The following is a 24392-nucleotide window of genomic DNA, read 5'->3' on the forward strand; positions in this document are numbered from 1 at the left end:
TTATATAGCTTCTTCACCCTAGAATTTGCTGAATATGTCACACCATGCCCATTTCAGATTTTTGTTTTAAATGACAGTTTATCTGAGCTCAGGGAATGAATGGATAACATTACTATTTACATAAGCTCATTGTGATCTGTCTCAGTAATGTAATCAAATTAGGGTTAACTGCAGCTGGAGAATGCCAGCTTGTAAACTGTTTTTCAAAAAGAATCACATGGCGTTACTTGACATGTTTAGTATACATTTGGGAGGCTTTGCAAAAATTATAGCACATCCCTAACTAATGTAACCAAAGTTGGGATTCTGCTGCCATCAATTCCCTAAATCCAGGAAATGAAATCCGGTGGAGTTCTTCAACAATTGGAGGAGTGATACCTCCAAACAGATTCCTGTAACAAAAATTTTTCGGACATGGCTGCTGCTGACATGTTGCCTTTCTTTTGGCTAAAAACAACATAACAGTTCATAGAAAAAGCATATGCTGTAAATTTTGAGTACATTTATGAACATCTGTGTTAACTGCAGAATTACAGCCCTCTGTGCGTTTCAAGCACTGCATTTAGTATTATGGCATTCGTATAAAATGAAGTCCAGCCTGAGCTAGAATTACCCAATTACCCATTTTCAGTTTTGTTGTTGCTAACAGGCATCCTTTATGATGGTACTTTTCGTATTGTTTGTATGATTATGATGGATTATTCTTATCTGTATTACAGTAGTACACAGAGAGCCCAATTAAGATCAGGGACCCTTTTTCCTACAAACACATTGGGTACATTTACACAGCAATTAAACACCCATGTCTGGCCCATGTCAGCTGGCTTGGGTTGTTGGGCTGTAAAATTTCAGGCTAGATGTTCGAGCTCCGGCTGAAGCCTGGGCTCTGGGACCCTCCCACCTCACGGGGCCCAGAGCTTGGGATCCAGCCCAAGCCTGAACATCTGCACCACAATTTTGCAGCCTGAGCTCTGTGAGTCCAACTCAGCAGACACCGGCCCAGCGGCAGGTGTTTAATTGCTGTGTAGACATACCCAGAGTAAATGACCGCCCCTGCCCCTAAGATCTTACACTCTTTAAACACACAAATTATTATTATTGCCACAGTACAACTGGAGAAATGAGGTATTTAGAGATTAAGGGACTTGTCCAAGTCACAGAGGAAGTCTGTAGCAGATCTGGAAAGTGATCTCAGATTTCTTGAGTTCCTGTCTATTGTCTCAACAACAAGAGCATCCTTCCACTTTAAAGTCCTTTGTAAGAATTAACTAATCTAGCCTCATAATGCATGTAGAAGAGAGGAAAGTATTACCTAGAGATTGGACCCAAACCAAATCTCAGATGCTAAAGCATTGTTTCCCACTCTTGAATTTTGGAGGAGGTTCAGCTCTGGATCTTGATTCAGTAGCTTATTGCTCTATAACGAGTAAAATCAACCCCCCAGATCCAATAATAGGAACTTTGGAAAAATTCAAATTAGGACCCAAATTTTGCAGCTTAGTCTATCAGCAGTATTGTCGTCCTGTTTTACACAAGGCAGACTGGCTTATCCAAAACTAGAGCTGGTTGGAGAAACTTTGGCAAAACAGGCAGTTCTGCTGAAATGAAAATGTCTCACAAAATCAGTTGATTTTGACAGAATTTCATTTAGGAAAAAAACTAGGGGAAAAAAGTTCTGACAACATCAGAGTGTCTTGTTTTCAAATTTTTTGAATGAAAAGCTTCAGTTTTTCAGTTTTAAATGAAAAGCTTTGTTTAGAATATTTTTTAATTTTGTATTGTATATCATAATACAAAAAATTTAAAAGGCAAAATTGAAGTGAAAACATTTTGATTTTGTTGAAATGAAATGTTTCCATCAACCCAAAACAAATTTTTTCAGAATTTTCCTTCACGGTGAATTTTTTTTTCACTCCAGTTTGAAACAAGCCATACATAAAAATCCTAAAATCCTTTGCAAAACAGAATTTACATCCTCCGCACAGATTTATCCAAAACCATAAAGGAAAGTTGTGTATGAGTTGGGATTCACTTTCAGGAGCTCCTGACTGAATCATGTGTACAGAGCAAGTAACAGGGTGGGTCTGTCCCATGTTAGAGTGAGCAGGTACTGGAGTCAATCACACCCTGTTCCAGATGTTCTGGAGCACATGTGGGGAGAGAGGAAGTGGTCCTGGAATGATAAGTAGTGTCTGGGTGATCCAGGTCTGCAACTGGCAGGAATAAGCATAGCCCCAAGGAGGCGAACTTTGAGACTCCTCTGTTAGGAGGAGAAGACTTTGGAAGAAAGCTACTCGGGAAGGAAGGACTGGGTGGAAAATTTGTGTTTGAATTTTGAAAGGAACTGTAAAGAGAAGACAGGCCCTCAGGGATGAGGGGCCAGGCCCAGCTTGAGACTGGTATGAAGACTCTGTGGGGGTTTTGTTTGTCTTTTTGACTAGTGTACCCCAGAAGGGGTGGATTTTTGTTAAACAACTTTAGCCAGAGGACCAAGTCACTGGAGTAGCCAAACCAGGTTGTGGGCATTTTCAAAGATGCCCTAAGAAGGAGAAAAAAAGGCAGGGCAACTGCAGAACCATCAAGGCCATGCTGGGGTGAGCACTCAAGAATGGCAACCCAATTAGAGAGCACTAGAGCACATCCCAACTTGCACTTAGTTCTCACTTTTTTCTGTTCATTTATGGTCAAGTAAAATCAGTGCAATATGTCCTCTGAATGGGTTGAGAACATTGCTCCGACATTTACAATCAATAATATTTTATGATACTTTGCATATAATAGCAAGGATTTATTCATCTGAGTGTGTCACTGTTTCACAAACAAATTAAGGCTCATCTGATTGATGTATTCAAACTGTCATACAGAGGATCACACTGGAGTATAGAGAGTTTAGTGGCCTCATTCTCAAAGGGCACTGAGGACCACTACTTCCCAGTGAAGTTAGTGGGAGCAGTGAGGGCTTAGCACCTTCAAAGATCAGGTTGTTCCAACGCAGCTCAGTGGAATCTGCTTGTAATGGTGCATGTTAAACTATTTAACTTTCAGCATATTGGGTGGCTGATTTCTCTTCACGTTTTTTTTTTATATTGCTCTAGTGTTCACCTTTCACTCTTGTTTGCTTTTAGCTATTTTCCAAACCACAATTTCAGTGTCTATTAAAAGTTATGTAAAATATAGAACGAGTTAGAATTCTTAATATTTAAAATATGACATGTTGTTATTACAGCTGAGCTCAGAAACATTTGCCAACATTTTTGAGTTCAGTAAATGGGTCAGTCTCACCTGCCCTGGATCACAGAGGCCCACTAACTTCAGGCCAGGTCCTCACCTGGTGTAAATTGACATACATTAATAATAATAATTGATGTAAATTAGCTATCAGAGCCAAGTGAATTTACACCAACTGAGGGTCTGTTTTGTTTTAAAAATGGAAAATTTTCTTTAAAATGTGTAACATTTCTCATTTTGATAACTTTAATTTCCATCTCAGTTTTTTGTACTGTCTTGCAGCTCTGGCTGACAGCCAGAATGGCCTGTGACATTGCATTTAGGGTGTAATCCTGCAAGGTGTTGAGCATTCCAGCCCCACACGAGCACTGAAAAAGCACTGTTTAAAAAAATGCCATAAGTTTATTCCCAAAACAATTTTTAGCAGAAAATTGTTAGCAATCGAATGTACCAGATGCTCTACTTTAAATGTGTGAGTAGTCCCATCAAAATCAATGGAATTTCTTAAATGCTATGTTGAATTGGAGCTAGAGTACTGGCTCAAGCTTTAGCATGCCTACCCTAATGAATCTTTACAGCATTTTATAGAACTTAAGTACTTAACCTGCCCATCTGCCTGCTTGTCTATATCTAACCTTCACCATCACCGAAGTGCAGTCACTCTGAGGCAGAATCCTGGGGCAGTTCTCTTACCGCACACCGCAGCACTACACAACTGCATGGGGAAGGACATGGAGAATATTGTATGCAAGTGCAGTTAGAATTTAAATAGGCAGAATATGAATAATTCAAACCAGAATCTGGCCTCTGGAGTTAGGACAACACCTACTGTTTAAAAAAATGCCATAAGGTCTTTAATGAACAGAAGTGGGTTGGAAAACCCTGATGTTGGATCTCACCTGGAAGAGATCGCCAGCAGCTCACTCCTCCAAACACATACCATACCCATCACCAAGCCTGTGCTGCTGAATCAAGGGAAGCCATCGTTGATGGTGTGCAATCCAATCTAATTCTCTAGAGTGCTGGAACAATTTTCATAGCAGTGGTGCTGATGATGGAAACCATGTTTTTGATATTTGGTATTACTACTTCAAGGTAATGGGTGTGGTAGCACCCCCACTACCCCTAGTTCCAGCAGCAATGCATGGAGACCACTGTGATTTATTTCTTCTCTCTCCCATGTTAGCATCTTAAGTGTGTGAGGATTTCTCTCGCAGATATATTAGGATCTTCTGCAGACTTAGCTTAATTATTTTCCAATACAGTATTTCTTTACATCTAATTGATTTTTTAGACAGAATTGTGCTGCTGTACAGCATATTGGATGCTGGTGGTTACCTGGCATCTACTCCAGAAATGACTGCATCACCACCTCTGGATTTTCCACTGCATTCCATCTTCTCTGTCTGTACTCTAGGCAGGATGATTTTTGTGACTTTTTGTGTGTGTGTGTATCAAATCTAAAGAAATATTAACTAGAACAGTTGAACATTTTCAATGAGATATTTTTGTGAGGAAAAACTTGCAAAGTTTCTATCTGTTCTAGAATAATAATAATATCAGTCAGGCTGGTATACATCCAAGTACATAAAGTATTTTGAGATCCTTTGGTATGGGAAGTGTTTTATGAATGTACGCTGTGGCTTGAGCGGAATGCTCTGAACTGGGACATCCCATTGGTAAACCTGTCTTTCTTACTAAGCCATCCATTTAAGAGGCCAGACTATTTTGAAAAAGTCTTAACAATGAAGTAAACTATTGTACTGGATAAAAATATAGGAACGAAATAGTATTTATGGCTTTCCACCTTTATTTTGTTACCTTTTAATCTTTGTTATACTTTGTTATTGTTTTGTTATATTTATTATTATAGATTTTAATATCATTGCTTATATTAAATGTTACATATTATTTAAAAACAGGATTGAGAACCTCACAGCTAGCTAGAAATCACTAAACCCTTGGCACTAGTCAAATATGCCCCCAAGAAGTGGAATTTATGCTAATATTACCCTGCTTAGTTATTGACTTCAGTAGGATTTAAGCATTTGCTTAAGTGCTTTGCTGAATTGGGGCCTGAAGCAGCAGTCTTAACCACTTACCAATTTTAGACTAATTTAATTCTATGGGAAACATCCCAGAATAAAGTGACTGCTCAAGTCCAGTGCAGTGTATTTTCATAGTAGTAGTACTGGTGTAAGTATTGTATCTAATTTTGAAAATGTCTACACAGGTTTGCTGCATTGAAGGACTCTGGCCTTTATACCTAATAATGTTCTTTTTTCATTGCAAATTGACTTATTTTTTGTTTTTATTGTTTTACAGCAAGTACTGACTGATCCTGAGGTGGCATCCCAAGAGGGCTGTATAAAAAAGGTAGGAAAAGATTTAATCTTCTCCAAGTTGTGTTCATTACTTGGCTTTGTAAGTATCTTGACAGTTTTCCATTTTCATTTGAATACAAATGTGTAATAAATGTATGAATCAAAAAACATGAAAAAGGCTTTCAGAGCTTGGTTTTCCATTTCTATGAGCTCAGGATTGTACCCCTAGTTTTATTTGGGGGTACTTTTATGTGTGATTTGTGGATCCAGTACTTATGTAAAAGGAATCTTTGTTACAGTTATAGCCTAGGCAATAGCTGTTCAAACCTGGAAACCCCATTTTCCAGTGAAATGATGTTTGTCCTTACTTCTAAGTAGAAGTCAGTTCACCATATGATGTTTATTTGAAATCAAAGGGATCTGGTATGCATGAATAAAAGAACAGAATTTAACTAGTCTTATGTATTACCAAGCTTTTCCTCAGTTTGTGACATCTTAAATTATATTTCGAGAGAAAATCTGGTTTCAAGTGTATTTTAGCTGTATTATAATTTCTATAAATGTCTATACGGTAACTGTTTGACAACCCCATAAAGTATGTGTCAGTAGCCTGTCTAGTATTTTGGTCAGGATTATTTTAAATAACATAAAAATAACATTCTTTCCACTGGTATCTTTGGTTAACGGTATTATAAGATAAAGCATAGCAAGTCACATTTGATTATAGCCTACCTAGATGCCCATAAGAGGGGTAGCTTATCCTTGTTTGAGTCATGAGTTGGCTTTAATTCCTTTCACGTTATTGTCTTCTGAGAAATAGACACACATGAGATTCAAAAGTGTCAAATATTTTAAGTTAGAAAACTGCAACAACTGCCATTTTATTCACCCATTTAGGCCATCTTAAATACCATTTCTTAGCTCTGAAAGTTAAAAGAAAACACTTGTGCAGTTCTGCCAAACATAGTGAAATCTAATACTTGTCAGGCTCCGGAGTTAGTTTGAGAACAGATATTTAGACACATCTATGTCCAGTATGGACCATTCTATTCTCACCAGGTTGAGCAAAATAAGCTTTTATTTTGGAAGCTAAAGTTTCCTCTGTGAAATGTCTTTTGACCATCCATTGACCTTGCAAGAGGACCTATAGCAATAGTGCTGAACTTTTTACCTTGTTGATCTCCATAACTCATTTCATGTTCGTCTGTGCCTCAGTGGGATCCTTTTGTCTGAGCAGACATGGTGACCAGGTGGCAGGTTCTTATTATCCTAACCCACTTATCACAAAGATGGAAGTAAATTCTCCATGGCCCAGGGACTGCTCAGCTATTTCTATCTGGTAGCCTTTAATTACAATATCGCAAATCCACATTCAACCTAAAAAGAAGGCTTTGAACAAAGGAAGAGTAGGAGAAGACATTCAACAGATATCTTCAGATGTAAAAAAAATAGCATCTTCAAAATTCTCTTACTCTAAATGTAACACAGGACAATTATGATATTTGACAGAGGGACTGCCACTGTGACTTTTTCTTCTAAATGCATTGTAGAGAAGCACTAGTGGGAGTTTATGAGGTGATAAATTTACTGAAGGATGGGCAGTAGGGTTTTACAGCCAGGGTAAAAAAGGTCAAAGCAGTAAGGTAAAGAGTTCAAGTCTAAACTTAATGGCTTGTGAAAGGACCATTGCTGGACAGTTTTTCAGCCAGGAGGGGGGGTGGGGGGGGGGAAGAATGAATGAAAAATAATCCTGTATGATTTTTGCAGCATCAGGACAGGGTGGCTTAAATTTGTATAGGAGTAATCTTTGCTTTATCTACATTTCACTCTGACAGTGCAAGAAGCCCCTGGAGGAACATTTCAGTTCCCAAACTTGTCGAATCATTAAATTGCCATACCCAATGGGATACACAATTTTCTGGGGTTTGATTTCCATTTAATCCTCTTCCTTTGGAGGCATGCTGGAGGACAGGAATGTGGCTCACTCCCCATCCAGCCACCAAGACAGATGTGAATGGAGTGGGTGGGCCAGTCCAGGCTGGAAACAAGGGAAGTCAAAACCCAGCAGTGGTAGCATTGTTTGGAAATGAGTCAGTTGGGTGGCTGTTGCATCAAAGGTTCTGAAGGGGGCAATAGCAGGGAACATAAATAGGGAGTGAGAGAAAGAAGTGGAGGAGAGGGAAGACCTGAAAAAAGGGAAAGCTTGGAGGGAAGACTGACAGAATTGAAGTATAGTTGGAGACACGTGAAGTTTGTTTAGTTTAAACCCTCAACATCATTTTTCCTGGTTAAATTACCAACTGGAGGAAATGTTCTATTTTCTGCTGGTCCTTTTCCATTAATAAACTGTTAGTGAAATGCTCAAGAACTTTACTTAGAGGACACTACTCTATAGTATAATAAATAAAGGCTTCATTTAGCTTGGGGTAAAATAGAAATTAACTCAGACTGGTTTTTTTTAAGGTTCAAATAACTTTTTCACAATATGTTATGGCCTCCACATGTCTGGGTTCTATAGCTGCTAGAAGTAGAAGTGTCATACTAACACTAGAAGGCTGATTTTTGTGGTGGTACTGGCCTCACAGGAAGCAGGAAGTCCCAGGAATCTAATAAGAGGACCTTTTCCCATGAGGTTTCCAGCCCAGTTTTGTGAAATCTATAGATTCATATAGTTCACAGAATAACTCAAACTTTCTAAGCATGTGCATCCCAGCCAAAGTGAACTGCCAAACATTTTTGTATATTTGCATATTGTTAGCTTTGATTGCATTGTGCCAATACGTGGTTTGGATTATTTTTTCTGGAGGTTGAAGTATTTGCTTAAAGAGAATCAGGTAAAGTTCACATTTCTTTAGTGCACTGCATATATGCCATCAGGTAGGTGCATGTGCACACACATTTTTATGTGCATAGATATAGATATTTTCACAGATTCCCAAACACATTTTCAAGAACATCTTCCCTGATTAAATCTGCTGCCCTCTATTTTATTTTTTTAAAGGGCAGCTCATGTGCTTTTTGTCTGCATTTTCCAAGCTTTCTCACTGCAGATAATACATCTAAAAACCAGCTTTGTATCATTATCATTTTGATTTAACTTTGAGCGGGAGATGAAAGATAATACTCCTTGTTCAGATAGGAAATGATGCCAATGTCCATTGCATAATGCTTTTATTTCTGATGGGTAATGCTACTTGTATTTAACTTTGCTCTAAAAGTCACTTTGGATGAACATTTGAGAATCATGCTGAGAGAGGCTCCGGGTATAGGGCTCCTAACCAACCTCTTCTGGATGGACTGTTTTTCTAACTGTGGTGACAAGAGACCTCAGGGACTTCTCTCTTCAGTAGACTCTCTATTTAGTCTCTATTTACTTAGAGGGAATAGCCTAAGGGGCTACTGGAGAGAAAACATCTGTGGGAGATAATCTATAGAGTTATCTATCTATCACTCTTGTCGACCCTGTCTCCCTTGAGAGCAAGCTGAGAGACCTGTAATAAAAAGGCATCGCTGAAGAGGCTTTAGGGACAAATAAAGAGACATGTTAAGGGCCAGCTGAAAATGGAAAGAAGACATTATTAAAGCTCAATAGCCATCTTATCAAAATCCAATAGGATAGACATTTGGCAAAAGGTTTAAAATTTATTCTTTGACTTTCTGGAGAGCTTGAATTTATCCATTAACAAGACTGTACTACACAGAGAGAGGGAGATACCATCAGCTTTAAAAGAGTTAGATTCAATCCGGTATTTCTATATATATAGATATATATATATATAAAATAAAAACCCACCTTTTCTTTTGTCCTTTTTTGACTCACTTTATTTTATATTGCAAAATCTAAGAAGCTGTTAATACAGTACAGATGGAAACAAAATATAATCTGAAAGTAACCCTTTTTTCCAAAGTAAGTAACTGATAGTCTTGAACATTGTTTAGAGAAAACTCAAACTGTCTTAGCTTTGGAAACCTTGACCATCTAGAAAGTGTAACATAACACAAAGTACACTATATAAGTGGAAAGTTGTTGGTAGTGGGCTTTTTTAATTAAAAATTAACTTAGTTTCATTGCTGCAAATGTGAACCAGGATAGACCTATAAATCTCTCTAGGTTTATTATTGTGTACAAAATGCTACAGGTCACAAAAACCATCTGATACTTCAGAAACACATTGTTCAAACTGGATGATTGATTGATAATTATGATAATTTGTGAAATGATTATTTGGGTATTATAACCATAGCTTGTCCCACTGGGTTGCTGTGAAGACATTTTCTATAGCCTGGGCCATCAGAAATGGCCTCTGGTAACAAGGGATATGGAAAGGTCTCGTCAGTCTCTCCCAGCGGGATCTCTAGGGCTGATGAATGATGACCCAGAGGAGTAAGAAATTAGACTTCAATAAGCAGTCAGGAAGGTAGTTAGGGAAGAGCAGGGGAACTGTTAACTGTCTTTTGTGGAGCAATTACTAGCTAGGCCATACAGCCTGAGGCCTAAGCAGGGTCTATCATAATATTAGATACTCACTGAGAGAGTGACTTAAAGATTTTAACTTGAACTGTTTAATGTTCATGGATTCACAGCATTTCGCATTAGTCTACTGTACTGCACAGAACACTTTATCACCACATTATTTATTTATTTATTTACACAAACACACAGAGAAAGTGAAGAGTGGATTCCCTGAAACTGTCAAAAAATCCCCAAATTGTAGTGACATTTGTTTTAATTTATAGTTCCATTAATTGAGCCACTAACTGCATATGTTTAGGATAAGTTGATCTGTTAGAAAGGTCCTTGCAGTGCCTATGGAAAGGGTACAGACCAGAGAATAAATGTAATTATTTCTAAATTGTGATACTGTCGGTCTCTGTGTTTATATTTAGCTAGTGTTTTTATCTCTATCTACTCATAAAAAGCATTAATCCAGCAATAGTTCAAAGCCAATTCTATGAGGTGCCTGAAACCAGACCTTGATGATGTTTCACAAAACTATATTGGAGTGAATAGCAATATCCAGTGGTCATATCTAAAATCCAGTTTCAACATGATCTCTGCCTTAGAGGTACGGTTTCTTAAGAACTTTAATTTGCTCGTTTTATAGGTTATATCTTTATGAAATAGAAGTATGTTTAGCTGCCACAAACAGAGGCAGCTTTGAGTTGATTTTTATAATCTTTTCTTGAATAGACTTGCGTCATTCCAATAAGCCCTGGACAAAGGAGGGAACAGTTGTCTGAGCGTCTTTTTTACAACATTTCTCTCTTTCCATTGTTAGAGGGCTGCTAATAAAAGAACCAGGAGTCCATTAATTCAGTGAATGAACATATAGTAAAGTCAGTTCCCTCTTGAGAACAATAATGTTGAGGTCAGCTTAGGTTTCCATGGAAACTAAGTACTAAGAAGTTTGCATCCTTGATTTTGCTGAAATGAAGCATGTAAAGTAAAAATGGTGTAAAGCAGCCACAGAAAAGTCAGAAAACTAAGTGTTGGTCAAATACCTTTGCACTACTAATGCTGTAGATTTAATTTCTCTGATTCAATTGTCTGATTAGTGCTGTAACTGGGGGAAGAGGGCAGAAGGGGGGGAGGGTGAGTCAGAGAGAGAGAAATATTTCTGTGAAGAGGCTTTTTTATTTTGGTAGTTAAATGTATAAATCAGGTCAAGTTAAGAAGACCCGCCATTGTTAATATTTCTCTGTTCATATCTCCATCTCCAGTACGCTCAAGTGAACTCTAACCCCATGCAGTGCAAGAACATGTGAACTCCGCACCTTTGGAACAGTTTCAATTTTCAATATTGTCAGTACTGTGGATGATAAGGGTGATTGATGGTATATTATATTGTGTGTTAACGCAAAGCATAGACAGGGTGAAGACTTCCTTATTTCATTATAAATGTGACTTTTTTGGTAAATTACGTTGATTTTTTTCACCATCCACTCTAGCGGAGTCTCCATTAAATCAGCACAGCCACCAGATTAATCCAGAATGCGATGAAGCTAATTAATTCTTTTCACACTAATTTATAGCCCACTGTTATATTTTCATGTCTAAGTGAACAATGTATCTCAGGGGAAAGTGCCTAAACTGTATTACTGAGTTATTTATACCCATTGTTCTAAGTGACACGCATCTGTATTACAATGATATCTGTTAAGATAAAAATGTGTATTTACTTCAGAGGTTGACAGCTATGGGAGGTCACCTTGCCTACCTGGATTCTCAGCTTTCCTCAAACATAAATGCTCTCACTTTGAGGAAACCTGAGTTCCGTAGCAGAAATGGGTATTTAATTTTTTTGAGGTGGGGTGAAAGAGCGGTGGCCCCTATGGCAAAATCAAAAACCAGATTGGTATGAATCTGTGTCCCTTTGTATCTCTGCCCTGAAAGTTTGAGGAGGGGAGTGGTCAGATAAATTATTCCAGTCTTAGTTCATCTCTATTGGCTACTTAGTTTAAAAAAACAACAACACTACAACCAGTGTAGCAGTCCTACATCTCACTAAGGCAAAAATGATGACAACTGAAGCTGGCCAAGCTATTAATTACAGCCCTTTTTTGACTAGTGTGTGATTTCTTCTGGCCTATTAGTAAGTATTCTCAGAATAGTTTGATCAAATAATTTTCAGTCTCTGGGTTATTCACAAAGTGTTTGCATTGATTATTTCCTCATATCAGTTCATGCTTGTGTGGTTGGCCAACTAAATCACCTGGTATTGTTTCTGCTCCCTCATTGGATTATTGAAGCTTTTTAAAGAGGAGGGGACTGAATAACACGTTCTGATGTGACTTTTCAATAGAATAATCATTTATTTATAGGACTCTCAAACAATTTTATGAATACCTGGCAGCTGCCTAAATAATACGAACCTGCATGGCATAGTGAGGGAACTCAGAACTTTTACTGGTGAAATTATTCAGAAATCTATATTTGCTATTTAACCATTTCTTATCCATGTTACCTTCCCCTGTATGTGTGCATTTCTGGATGTCCTTGTCAAAAGAATCAAATAGAATGCCATCTGCGAAATCCAAAACACTTCCTCCGCTTATGCATTTGTTCATTTAAATCAAGATGTGTTTTTAATTGTTTGAATACACTTGAAAGTATGCTGTCTGTCGTAAGGGAATTAGCTGCAAAATAAAATAAAAGTCTGGAGTTTATGTACTGCCTCCAAGATGATTACTTGTGAAATAATATTCTGGATGATTAGGAGGTATTACAGCCTCCAGTTAGTTTAAAAATGCCAGAATGCCCTAGAGATCCCCATGAATCTGCTGCCAGCCGGCCCCCGTCAGAGCTGAAGGCAGCACTGTCTGGAGCCCAAAATCAACTTCAGGAAGGTCATGTGAAAGAAAATCCTCAGTCATCAGGAAGTCCTTGGCCTCATGGCCTTTCTGACATTTTCTGACAAACCTTAAATCACCAAAGCAGACAAAACATCACAAATTTCAGAACGATAGCCTCTGGGACTTCAAAACTGTACATTAACTTAAAGGTAAAATAAACCCCAAAAACAAAACTAACCCAACCACCCCTGCCCCCAACCCACCCTGTAATGCCTTTCTGCACACAGAGGATGGATGTGGCAGTATTAGATCTAAATTCAGAGCCTTAGATGAGATGGATTGGGAAAACCAAGAAGACTGTAACTAATACTCTAGTCTAGGAAAGAGATGTGTGTGTGTGTGTGTGTGTATGTTGCCACCAATTATTTAGATGCTATATATATATATATATATATAAAGTGCTGTAAGAATAGATTACACTGAGTAGGACAGATTTCTTTGCAGAATTGTTCGGACGCAGGATTTATTGTATATATTACGTACATTATAGAAGCCAGATGGTGGTAGTAATAAAATCTGTAATCTTCAGGTGCCTGCACTATTCAGTTAATTAAAATGTGCAGCACTATTAGAGGGAAGAATATGTATAAGCTAGGAGGCCTATTAGACCTCTCCTGCTAAAAAGCCTAGACAATAATAGGGGAGAGAAGGGGGACACGAGGGGAGGGGGGAAGAAAGAGAGAGAGAGACTGGAGAAGCGTGAATTAGCACTTGGCAGCACTGCACAAACATAAACGAAACAAGACCTAAAGTGTCATAGTAATGATCTAGATACCGATGGCCTATGCTTTTCCGAGACACGTAAACTTGGGAGGAAAAAATGCTCCTTTTAGGGTTTTTTGGGGCCAGAAATGTGTGTAGGAGGGACAGAACAACCAATACGTCACTTGAGTCCTGTGCCTAGTTCAGGCACACAATATGTTTTGATGTTGCCTCTCAGACAACTGCTTTCTTCTGACATGGAGAGCCTCTGCCTATAAAACGTGCTGAAATAATCTGATTTATTTTGCACAAGACTTTTGCTCTTTGTGCAACCAGACATGGTAGCTGCATGCACAAATGGTTGCAGACGAAAACTTGCAAGCACAAAGCTAGAGCCTGATTTGAGGCAAATGGAAAATTTGGCCCTATATCCAAATGAATATTAATTGTAATTCAAAATGACTATTTCTTTTCATTCCATTTTATGAACTCCTTGATTTCCAGAACCATGATATAGATGAACAGAAACAGAAGGCTGTCCAATTTCTATAAAGCATAGGATCTTAAGTAGAGCTGGGCCAAATATGGAATTCCTGAATTTCAAAATTTCATTTCAGGCTGAACTAGGATGAAAAGTGGAAACAGAATATTTTGTAAAACATCAAAATAAAACATTTCAATAACTTCCTGTCAAAATATTTGGCAACATTCATACATTCCCACCAAACCTCTTGATTTTGTAGAATCAGCATTTTCCAATGGAAAAAAATGTTGTCAGAAAAGATTCAAGTGTCACTCATCATAAGCTTTATTTTGACTCTCCAAGAATAATATTTAGCATTTACACTGTATTTTTAACATTCAGAGTACTTTGCAAACATTTTCTAATTAAGTAAGTGTTCAGAGACCACACTAATACAGAGCTACAAGTGGTTCTGCTCAGGCTTCTGCTGCATTTCTTCCTCCTTCTCTCGGAAAGGAGAAATCAGCACTTAGTATGGGAAAAGCCAGGGCTCTGTTGAGAAGCAACTGAGACGTTTAGCAAACATTGTTCATTCCCATTTGAGTCTGGAGTTCCCAAGAATGATAGTGAAAAGAATTAGAGAATCCGGGATAAAATCCTATAATCCAGTGGCTCTCAATCTTTCCAGACTACTGTACCCCTTTCAGGAGTCTGAAATATGTAAATTAGCTTTGTGGGGGCCCCCTGTGGCATGGGGCCCGGGGCAATTACCCTGCTTGCCATCCTTTAACATTGGCCCTGCTCCCCCCTGGGTTGAGAAACACTGATCTAGATAAATTGATGTATCCCTGGTTGAGAACCACTGCTATAATCTATAATCTGCTCTTGTGGCTTTCCAAGAGATCTATGAGCTATATATGTGAACAACAAGGTAGGATTCAGACATGTACTTTAATGTTTTTTCTCTCTGTCGGAGCATTTGATAGCTGAATAACCCAGACCGGCCAGGAGTTGAGAGATTACAAATAATGGGGGACTTCAAATGTGAGATGTCGCACACAAGCTTAATGGCTACACGCACAACTTTAACTCTTCAGATCCTCTAGAACCTTACACAGTCCCACACAGCTCTGTAGATACAGAGACAGGGACAAAAGGTCACGTGATAACTTTCAGAGTTTTAATATATCACCAGTAAATGTGCAGTGAAGCTTCAGACTGTCCTCAGATAATCAGAAGCATTCTAAGGTACATTAATCTCTATCACCTGGGCTTTGTTTTTAGCTTTCTTGTATTAACAGCACCTTCTTCCTAGCAGTGTAACACACAGCCCTAAGGATAAGATAATGGAAAAAATAGAATGTGAACTTCATCCTTCCGCCTTCAGTTATGAATTGTATAATTTATGCTGGAATTCTTCTCTTAGATAGATGTTACACACTGAAAATTCCCTGATTAGACTGGGGCAACTTGAGTCAGGGAGAGTGAGTGTTATCAATCTTCTTCATGTACATTTTCTGCTGTTGCAGAATTTTTCTATCCACCAGAGTGCTGTTGTCCACCAGGGCTATCTGAAGAGGCTTGAATTCTGGTTGCACTTGACAAACTTACATCCATTTGCACATTATAGGACTGTCACTTAACAGATGCAGGAAGGACATTTTCAAAAATAGAAGCATAAAGTCAGGCTCCTAAATATTTATTTAGACACCTAATTGGCCTAATTTGCCAAAGTGCAGAAAACCCTGTTTTGCGTTCAGAAGTACAAAATACCTATTGATATCAGTAGTGCTCTACGCTCTTGAAAATCTCAGACCACTTACTAAGGTACCTAAACTGAACTTAGAATCCTAACTGTAGACACCTATTTTTAACAAATCTTGGCCCTATGGACCTTGCAAAAGCAAGAAAAATCCCCTGTGCATAAGTCGGAGTTATGTGTCATTTAAAATGGCTAGTATGAATGACCAAAAGAAGTGAAGAAGAAAGGCAGTGAGGGTGTGCTACCCTCACTGCTGATTTTTTTGATGTTCACGACTCATTCTACGTATTAAAGCAATTCATACCTTCTGTGAAGTACACGTATGTAATCCTGAGAGAAGCTCTTGTGTGGGAGAGGAAGGGAAGGAAAGAGACGTTAATTTTTGTACCTCTAGACTTTACTGTGATATACTTAGTGCAGAAGCCGGTGGAGTAGATACTGAGAATATTTGTGGTGAAAGGAAGCTTTCCATGCTCCAGGACCAGCTCTCCAGCTTCTGCTCAATTTTATTTAGACAAGTGCCCCACCAGTTACCGGAATTAGGAAATCTTGGTCCATTTTGAGGCAACACTGCTCTCATACTGACTTAGTTGATTGCAGCATATTCCATCTAAATCAGTGAATGCTGGCCTGAAATAGAGGGATGTTAGCCTGTTATTGAACAGTTTTCCTTGTGGTTAATTACTACTTTGGAGACTGGTACTCACGTCCCCTGTTAGAATACTCCCAGAGTGTTATTTCATAGCCTGTTTCCTCAGGCCTAGAGGAATGAAATGGAAATCTGAATTACTGGACACTGTTTCTGAATTTCCAATAGACAATTTCTTGGTTCAGAACCCAGCCAATATGATCCAGGAGAAATATTAATTCCACTCCACTTCTATTATAGGCAGATCGGAGTGGAAATTCCAGAATCAAACATAGATGTTAGTGCACCAAAATCGACTTCATGGTTCTTTAGTTATAGTATGAGACCTGTTTCCTTGAAAATTTAATGTCAAAATGAATCAATGGAATAACTTAGTACAATGTTTTTCTGCAATTATTTGTATGTGCCTGAAAGAACTAAAGCTTGCCTTCCATTGGTCATTCTCTTGCATGACTGATCTTTTTTATATTGAAACCTTTGGTGAATTTTCTTCCTTTCTCACAGTTATAGCCAGGAATGACTGAGAACTTCTTGGTTTTATTTCTAGGTCTACTATTTTGACTTACAGTAGTACACTGGACAAGTTGCATAAGATATCCTATGAATCAGTTTACACATCTTTCAAATACGAACAACACTTGCCTGCTTCATGGGAACATTGCGAGGATAAGTCCTTAAATATTGGGAGGAGTTCAAATACGATGATGACCAGGGGTATATAAATGTTTACAGTAATAAAACACTACCTGTTTTCTGGGAAGTTCAGCTGTACTTTTGCTTGTTCCCATGTCTACTAATAATAATTATTATTATGACAATTTTTCATTAGCTAATATTCTTAATGTAAGTGATCGATTTCTTCTTAGCCAGTTAGCAAGTTTTTTCTCCCAGACTGTAGTGTTGATAAATAAGTCATAAAAGCACGATTTACAATTTTATGCTGGAACCATGCCTGTGTTATTCCTGAGTGCCGGTGAGGGCTTCAAGCATCCTCCATATGAATGTTTGTGTTTTTGTGACTCAAAACCATTGCACAAAAAGAGCCCAGTCAAATATCCATGACCATGAAAGCCGTGTATCTGGAGATGATTAAAGGCCCTTTCTGTTCATGTATACCACATGATACAGAGGTTGGAGAAAAAGTCATTGATAACCGTCAGACATTTTGGAGTCTGTTTGGTTTGGATACATACTCTCAAGTGCAGCTGCTTCTCTAAAACGTATCTGAACCCTCTGGGTCTGCAATGCTTAGGGGGAAATTTTGTGCAGAACAACATTTTTTAAAGTGAGATTTCTAGCGATCCCTTATTCTAACTGGGCTGGAAATATCTAAAAAATGGGCTTTCTTGCCTTCAGCTGCTCTGCTTCTCTGCTTCCGATCTCACACAGCATATTGAAGTGTTAGCGGCTCATGAAAATAAATAATCATGAGAAAAATAAGGACGCTTTTTTTTTTTCAATTCTCAAAAATGGTTCAGAGTTGGGTGTGGTTTTTGTAGAAGGAAAAGTGTTTGTTCTTCTTTTATCCAAGCTGGTGATTCTGTTCCGAGGCAGAACTACAAAAATTGATACAATTTGACATGAACGGCCGATTCCTAAAGAAGAACAGAGACCACTGCAGGTCCCAAGTAATATTGGCAGAAATTTTATGAGAAAACTTACACAGCTCCTTGACTGTATTTTGCTTAGTGCCTTATAAAAGGGATCAATCCAATAGATAGTAAATGTAATGAATAATAAATTCACTCACAAATGATTGGGGGGAAAACTGTATAACTAAACAGTTCTCAACCATTACTAGTTTTTGGTTGTTCTTGTAGTTATTCATTATTTTTTAAATCTATCAGAACTTGTTTGCTTTGGGTCTAGTATTTCTCATTGTGTTTCAATGTGCATCCTTCAGGAAAAAAGCATATGCATGATTTACAGTGAAGGGAAGAGGAAGAAGTGTCAACAAACTCCGCAATTTCTCCATATCAGTGAAGGTCTTTCCTTTTTAGATGGAAAATAAATTAAGAAATTAAATTCCAAATAAAATAAAAATAAAAACAGGAGGACCAGTGAAATGTTATATATAAAATAGGGAAAAAGCCAGAACCTTTGCCCCTAACTACAGCCAAATAGACCATACCCCTCTCTGTGTTTGAACAGCCTTGATTTATCTTTGATAACAACCTTTCTTCTCACAGCTTGTTTTATCATCACAGAATAACTTCTCTGAATTCACCCTCTGTACACAATGCTCTCCCTGCTCATGCTAACACAGAACATCAAATATTTGTTTTCTTTTCTTTAAATGTCCACCTTTATGAAGTAAGCGCTTCTTCTAAAAAACAAAAAAGGCCTCTAAGCATCATGATTCATGAATGATAATTTCAGCACCATTGAGATGGCAATGGCAAGTAACTCCTGTTTAAGAGAAACCTGAAATATCAAATATTTAAAATAAAATAATTGGGCCTGATCCTGCTTCTATTAGAAAATTTCCATGAGAGCAGTAAAACGCCTTTTGTAGCTAAATAACTGAATCCCAAATTCATATACTGTGTTGTGTAAGCTTGGTAAAATCTTCATAATGTTTCTATAATAGTTTATTATCATTGAAGTCCTCACTGTCTAATGGGTCAACCTGTGGAACTTCTTGCCGGAGGATGTTGTGAAGGCCAAGACTATACAAGGGTTCAAAAAAGAACTATACAAATTCATGGAGGATCGGTCCATCAATGGCTATTAGCCAGGATGGGCAGGGATGGTGTCCCTAGCCTCTGTTTGCCAGAAGCTGGGAATGGGTGACAGGGGATGGATCATTTGATGATTACCTGTTCTGTTCATTCCCTCTAGGGCACCTGGCATTGGCCACTGTCTGAAGACAGTATACTGGGCTAGATGGACCTTTGGTCTGACCCAGTATGGCCATTCTTGTGTTCTTATGTTGGTTAGGTAGCCTGTTTGAAAAGAGTTGGTAATCTCAGACCATTTCCTAGTGGTCAGTTGCCTTCACAAAAAATTATCATCATAGAGGCACAAATTATACCTTTCTTTGGAAGCAGCATCAAAGAAACCGACAAGCAAATGGGTCATGGAGTGTGAACCTTCTCGCTCTATAAGTGGGCTCTTCGGGTCAGGACTGAGGCATGGTAAAGCAGGTGTGAGTGGAAAAGAGTCAGGGCATTAGTCTGTTTTATTATTGTTATTTCTGTAATGAATGGAGGTAAATTCTGTGCTTCATATAAATCCTGTGCTTTGTGTTCTCTGATTTTCAGTATTCCTTATCATGCCAGTCAATTGTCTCTTTCCATTTTAAAGTAGATTTAGTGCTCATGAAAGGTGGAAAATTCAGAGGAATTCAGTTTTCAGAGCCTTGAAAGTTATCTCCAGAACAGGTACAGCGTGGACAGCAGCAGTGCAAGCTTCAAACCTCCTTCCTCCCCCTCCCACCACACACACCTGCTCAACAGAAAATGAAGGAGGATGGGGGAAAACAAAGATGTAAAAATATCCTTAAACGATACCTATGAACCAGTCCTCTGAATTAATCTGTAAAGTATATAAAACAGACAATGACAAGTTAATATGAAATAACTGATATCTTAAAGGATAGCAAATTAATCTTGGAATGGTGTGATTTTTTTAAAAAAGAAGATTTAGTATGTCAAAATATTTCCCTGCTTCAGCCATTGAAGTTATTTGTCCTTGTGGCTGACATTACTCAGTTTCTATGTATCATTGCAATGGGTGGAAACATCTTTTAACTGCCAGACACCACTTACCGATAAGCCAGCCAATTAATAATGTTGATTTGAAAAGCCCAAGAATAGGTGAGAAAGCAAAGTCCTTTGGTAAGTCATATTTGCACAGTATTAAGAGTCCCTTTTTACCTGATCTAGTAAACATGGTATTAGGAACTATGTGCTATTGAAAAGCTGAGAGACTATAGTGATATGTATAACTGATAATTGCCACTCCCAACCATTCAGCACCCACTTATCATGCCTTTTGTACATACATACTTTTGAAACAGACAAGCTATGGCATATGTATTCCTCCTTCCTAAATACTGATGGACTGAAGTTTGTGATACATTGACCTGCTTTATCAAAGGAGTAAACAGAGAAGAAGAATCAGCATTTCCCTCAAAGCTGGTTGCCTACAAGTTGTAGACTTTAATTTGGGTCTGGAGATACAAACAGCAGCCAGCTATTTGCTCAGCTGATGCCACAGTCTCCTCCTCTTTGCAATGCCCGTGTATTCAAAGGACAAGATGAATACACCCTCTGGTGAAAAGGAAAAGTGGTCTAAATCTATATGTGATGGTGGAAGCCACTCAATGAGTCAATTTATAACTAATTCTACACAACCACTGCTTGTTATTGATGGTCAAAGCCTCTAACGTGAACCAGGTCACGATGTAGCACTAGGGATACTTTGCAGGATGTAGGATAATCAGAGTCATTGTCAAAATCAAGGAGGGCTTGAACAGAGAGCTAGGAGTAAACTGACTGCAGAATTTAGTCTAACAGCTATATTTATATAAGTCGACATATACTTAAAGTGGTATAGAGACAGCCATGTAATTAAGGACCTTCATTTTAAGTTTTTTTATTTAGTTTAAAATTTACTGAGAATTTATCAGTGCTTATTCCAAATTCCTTTTTTAAAAAGGTGAAAACTGGTTTAAAAAGCACACCAAAGAGCCAGGGATTAGGGGTGCAGCGGGCAGGTGGGTGAGGATGCCTGCTATTCATGATGTAGCAGTTGAGAAGGCTTCAGCCTGTCACCATAGCAGACTGACCATCTCAGCTGCCAGGATCCAGCTCCCTGCCTGATTTACCCAGTGGAAGTGACCCTCCTGTGTGCAGGTGCACTCCGCTGTCCAGTGGCGACTCTGTGAGGGGGGACCGAGCAGCCATTTCTCCTCCCAAAGTGGGGAGCTGGGTCTGGGGAGTTTCAGCACTTTGAAAACTTTGGGTGAAAACTAGTAAAACCCGAATTGTGGCTTTTTAAAAACCTGGGAAATTTGGGGGAAATATCAGTAAAAACCCAAACTGAAGTGCCTTGCATATAATACACGGGCCATTCGATTAAATGTTGTTTATCTTGCTGCATAGGAATTCCTCTATGTAAATTCTTACATAGTAGCATGCGAATGCCTTGTACTTTGCAGGACCAAATATAACAGATATTAACACTAACAGGAAAGGGATTATTGATAGCGCTGGGTCAGAAACGGTTTTTCCATCCCGTGAATATTATTTGAGATTTCAGAAATTTTTCCTGTTTCGCATTGGAATGGAACCAAAACCTTTCAACGTTTCTGCAAGTACTCTTGCTAGCTAGTACACCCACCTGGGATGTGCCTGATATGGTGCAGGGCTTGAACCCAGGTCTCCCATGTCCCAGGAGCATACCCTTACCCCCTGACTGTGGGATATTCTGGGGGTGGGACTCCATCACTCTCTCCTGGTGGAGCAGTTCTACATTGTATAAATACTTAACTATTCATTGGGCCAGAGAGAGAGAGAGTGATTCTAGAGCCTGGTGATTTAAGAACCATTGTGATGAAAAATTCTCAACCAGCTCTATTATAGGGTTGTGTTCAGTTTTCCTGTGCCATCCCATTAGGACTTATGTTGCACTTGGTGGAAAAGTATAGATCTCACCTTTCCCCAACACTCCACAGTTGTATCCATTTTGCTTTGAGAAAGTATCAGGCAGTAGCAACTGTGTCCTTCCTTTGATGGACAGCTTCAAAAAACAGGTGACTCTCAAAGGATTTTTCCCAATAAAATATGTTGAATATGTAACATGGGCAGCTTTCAGAAGCTCCCTAAGACTTGAGCCCAATTGATCAGACAGGAAAAAGGAGCAACTTTAAATATCTGGGGTTTTGGTGATGGATGACTGGTCATACCGTGTGCGTATGCACGTGTGTGTATATATAGAAAGAGATATTAAGATCAAAAGCAGTTCTTTATACAGAGATGGCGTACGGGTGCCAAACAGTGCTGCTGCCTTCAGCAATTTAACTTTATCGGCAGCTGCCTAAGTTCAGATGGATGGCAGTAGAGTTGATTATCTGTGTTTCTGGCCAGGGAGTGGACTTTGAATGCTTTTGCGATCCGTTTTAACGAGGGTAAGTGTAGAGTGAACTATTGGACTGTTACAGTCTGTGCTCTTGATGGGTCTGCACAGAGTGAAGAGAGATGTTGACTGAAACCAAACAACAGTGATATTTTTGTCTTGGTGGATTTAATGTTGTGATTCAGTTGTATCGGCCTCGACAGTGTACACTGCCACTGTTCAACGAAAACACTATTGGCTGGAATACAGAAAGTGTAAGTAGGCTACCACACTGCCCTCTAGAAACAACTTGTTAACTTGTATGAAAGTCCACAATTACAGCTTGATTGGTGAATACTTACTCTCTTGAGCAGTAATATTGCTGTTAATGGTACTGCTCACATGAATAGGCACTCACTAGTGTGAGCTTGGGTTGAATAAACCAGCTCTTAATCATCATAAATGTATATTGTATATATACATGCGCCCCTCACCCCCAAAATGCTATGCTTTAAAGGAAAAGAAATGCCCTTCATATTTTAGCTGATAATGAAAAGTTAATAAAATTGGGATTTTGTGCAATGCAGGACCTCTGACATCTTAATCTTTATTAAAGAGACTTAAACTACCAAGGAACTGCTGGTGCTGACTGGCACAGCCAGACTCAAGAAACACCAGGAGAGACTGGTCAAGTGAACTGTTAAACAACTCTTCCTAATCCATCAAGGAGAAACAATAAGTGCTGGAAACATCTATTTACCATGCATCAATCACGCTTACCTAAGCAATTTCTAATTAATTATACTTCTGTTATATACTCCCAGAGATGACTGGTCTGAATGAAACATTTGCTTTATTAAACAAAAAAAATACGTTTGTTGACTTATCAAATATTGTTCGACACTCTGAAAAGAGCCCTGGAAAAAAATACTAGTTTTTCTGAACATAGACTTTTCCTATTTTTGTATTAAAATCTTACCTGGAACTCAGATAGCACATTTTCCTTTTGTAAAGTACTCACAAACGTGAACTATGTTTTTCCATTTTTTAGATGCTAGAGATTATGTTGTGCTCAGTACTGCTAAAACAATAGAAAATGAAACTGTGACCGGATTAACAAGATGCAAGACTCCATTAGACCTACTGGAGACTGGCATTTCTGAAAAAAACAATAATAGATCTTTTGTACAATAAAAGCCAGCTCCCTGCTTGTTTTTGCTGGTTGCTTTCATCCAAAGTGATACAAACAGATTGCAAACATACAGATGCGGGTTTCTTTAATAGACTGTGATTGTCCTTACCATAGACTAAGACCATACCATCGTCTTTTTCAGTTCATGGCCTTGGAGATTTAAAAGTTGTATTCATATTTTTCCTGATCAATGTAATTTTTGCATTGATAAATTGAGCTTCATTAATATATCTTTCTCTGTGCTTTACACAGCTATACGAATATAACAGGTTTTTTCCAGTGACCCTTGATGATACAACATGGCGGGGATATAAATGTATATATTTAACAAACCCATCATTGTGTGGGGTTTTTAATGTCGTTTGCTAATCCACTGAGGGAAAGGGGAGGGACAGAGCCTTTGTCAGTATTCAAGCAATTAGGATAATTAAAAAAGAAAGCTTATTGGGTAAACATGCTCTTAGATTGTGACCTCTTAATTAATGGACCACAGGGAGAAATTACAGCAGTGGCAAGATAATTAACACATGCATTTAAAAAGAACTGTTAGACAAGGGTATTATAGGATAGTAAGACACAGATTTAAATCACCGAAGGGCTATGGAGGTGAACAAACACAGTTGAACGAGGGACAAGATTTGCATGTGTGAGTGCCCCAG

At 38.5% G+C, this 24392-nt stretch overlaps 1 protein-coding gene across 2 annotated transcripts in view; it reads left to right on the top strand.

Annotated features, from left to right (window-relative positions):
- The window catches only part of PRDM16 (PR/SET domain 16), a 436087-nt gene that overhangs the window by 214652 nt on the left and 197043 nt on the right, over window positions 1-24392 (top strand). For both annotated transcript variants that reach the window (XM_074934108.1, XM_074934109.1), the window contains exon 3: window positions 5554-5604. In XM_074934108.1, coding sequence (XP_074790209.1) covers window positions 5554-5604 — 51 coding nt within the window. The remainder of the gene's footprint in view (window positions 1-5553; window positions 5605-24392) is intronic.

Source organism: Natator depressus, chromosome 18 (assembly GCF_965152275.1).
Source record: "Natator depressus isolate rNatDep1 chromosome 18, rNatDep2.hap1, whole genome shotgun sequence".
Lineage (NCBI taxonomy): Eukaryota > Metazoa > Chordata > Testudines > Cheloniidae > Natator > Natator depressus.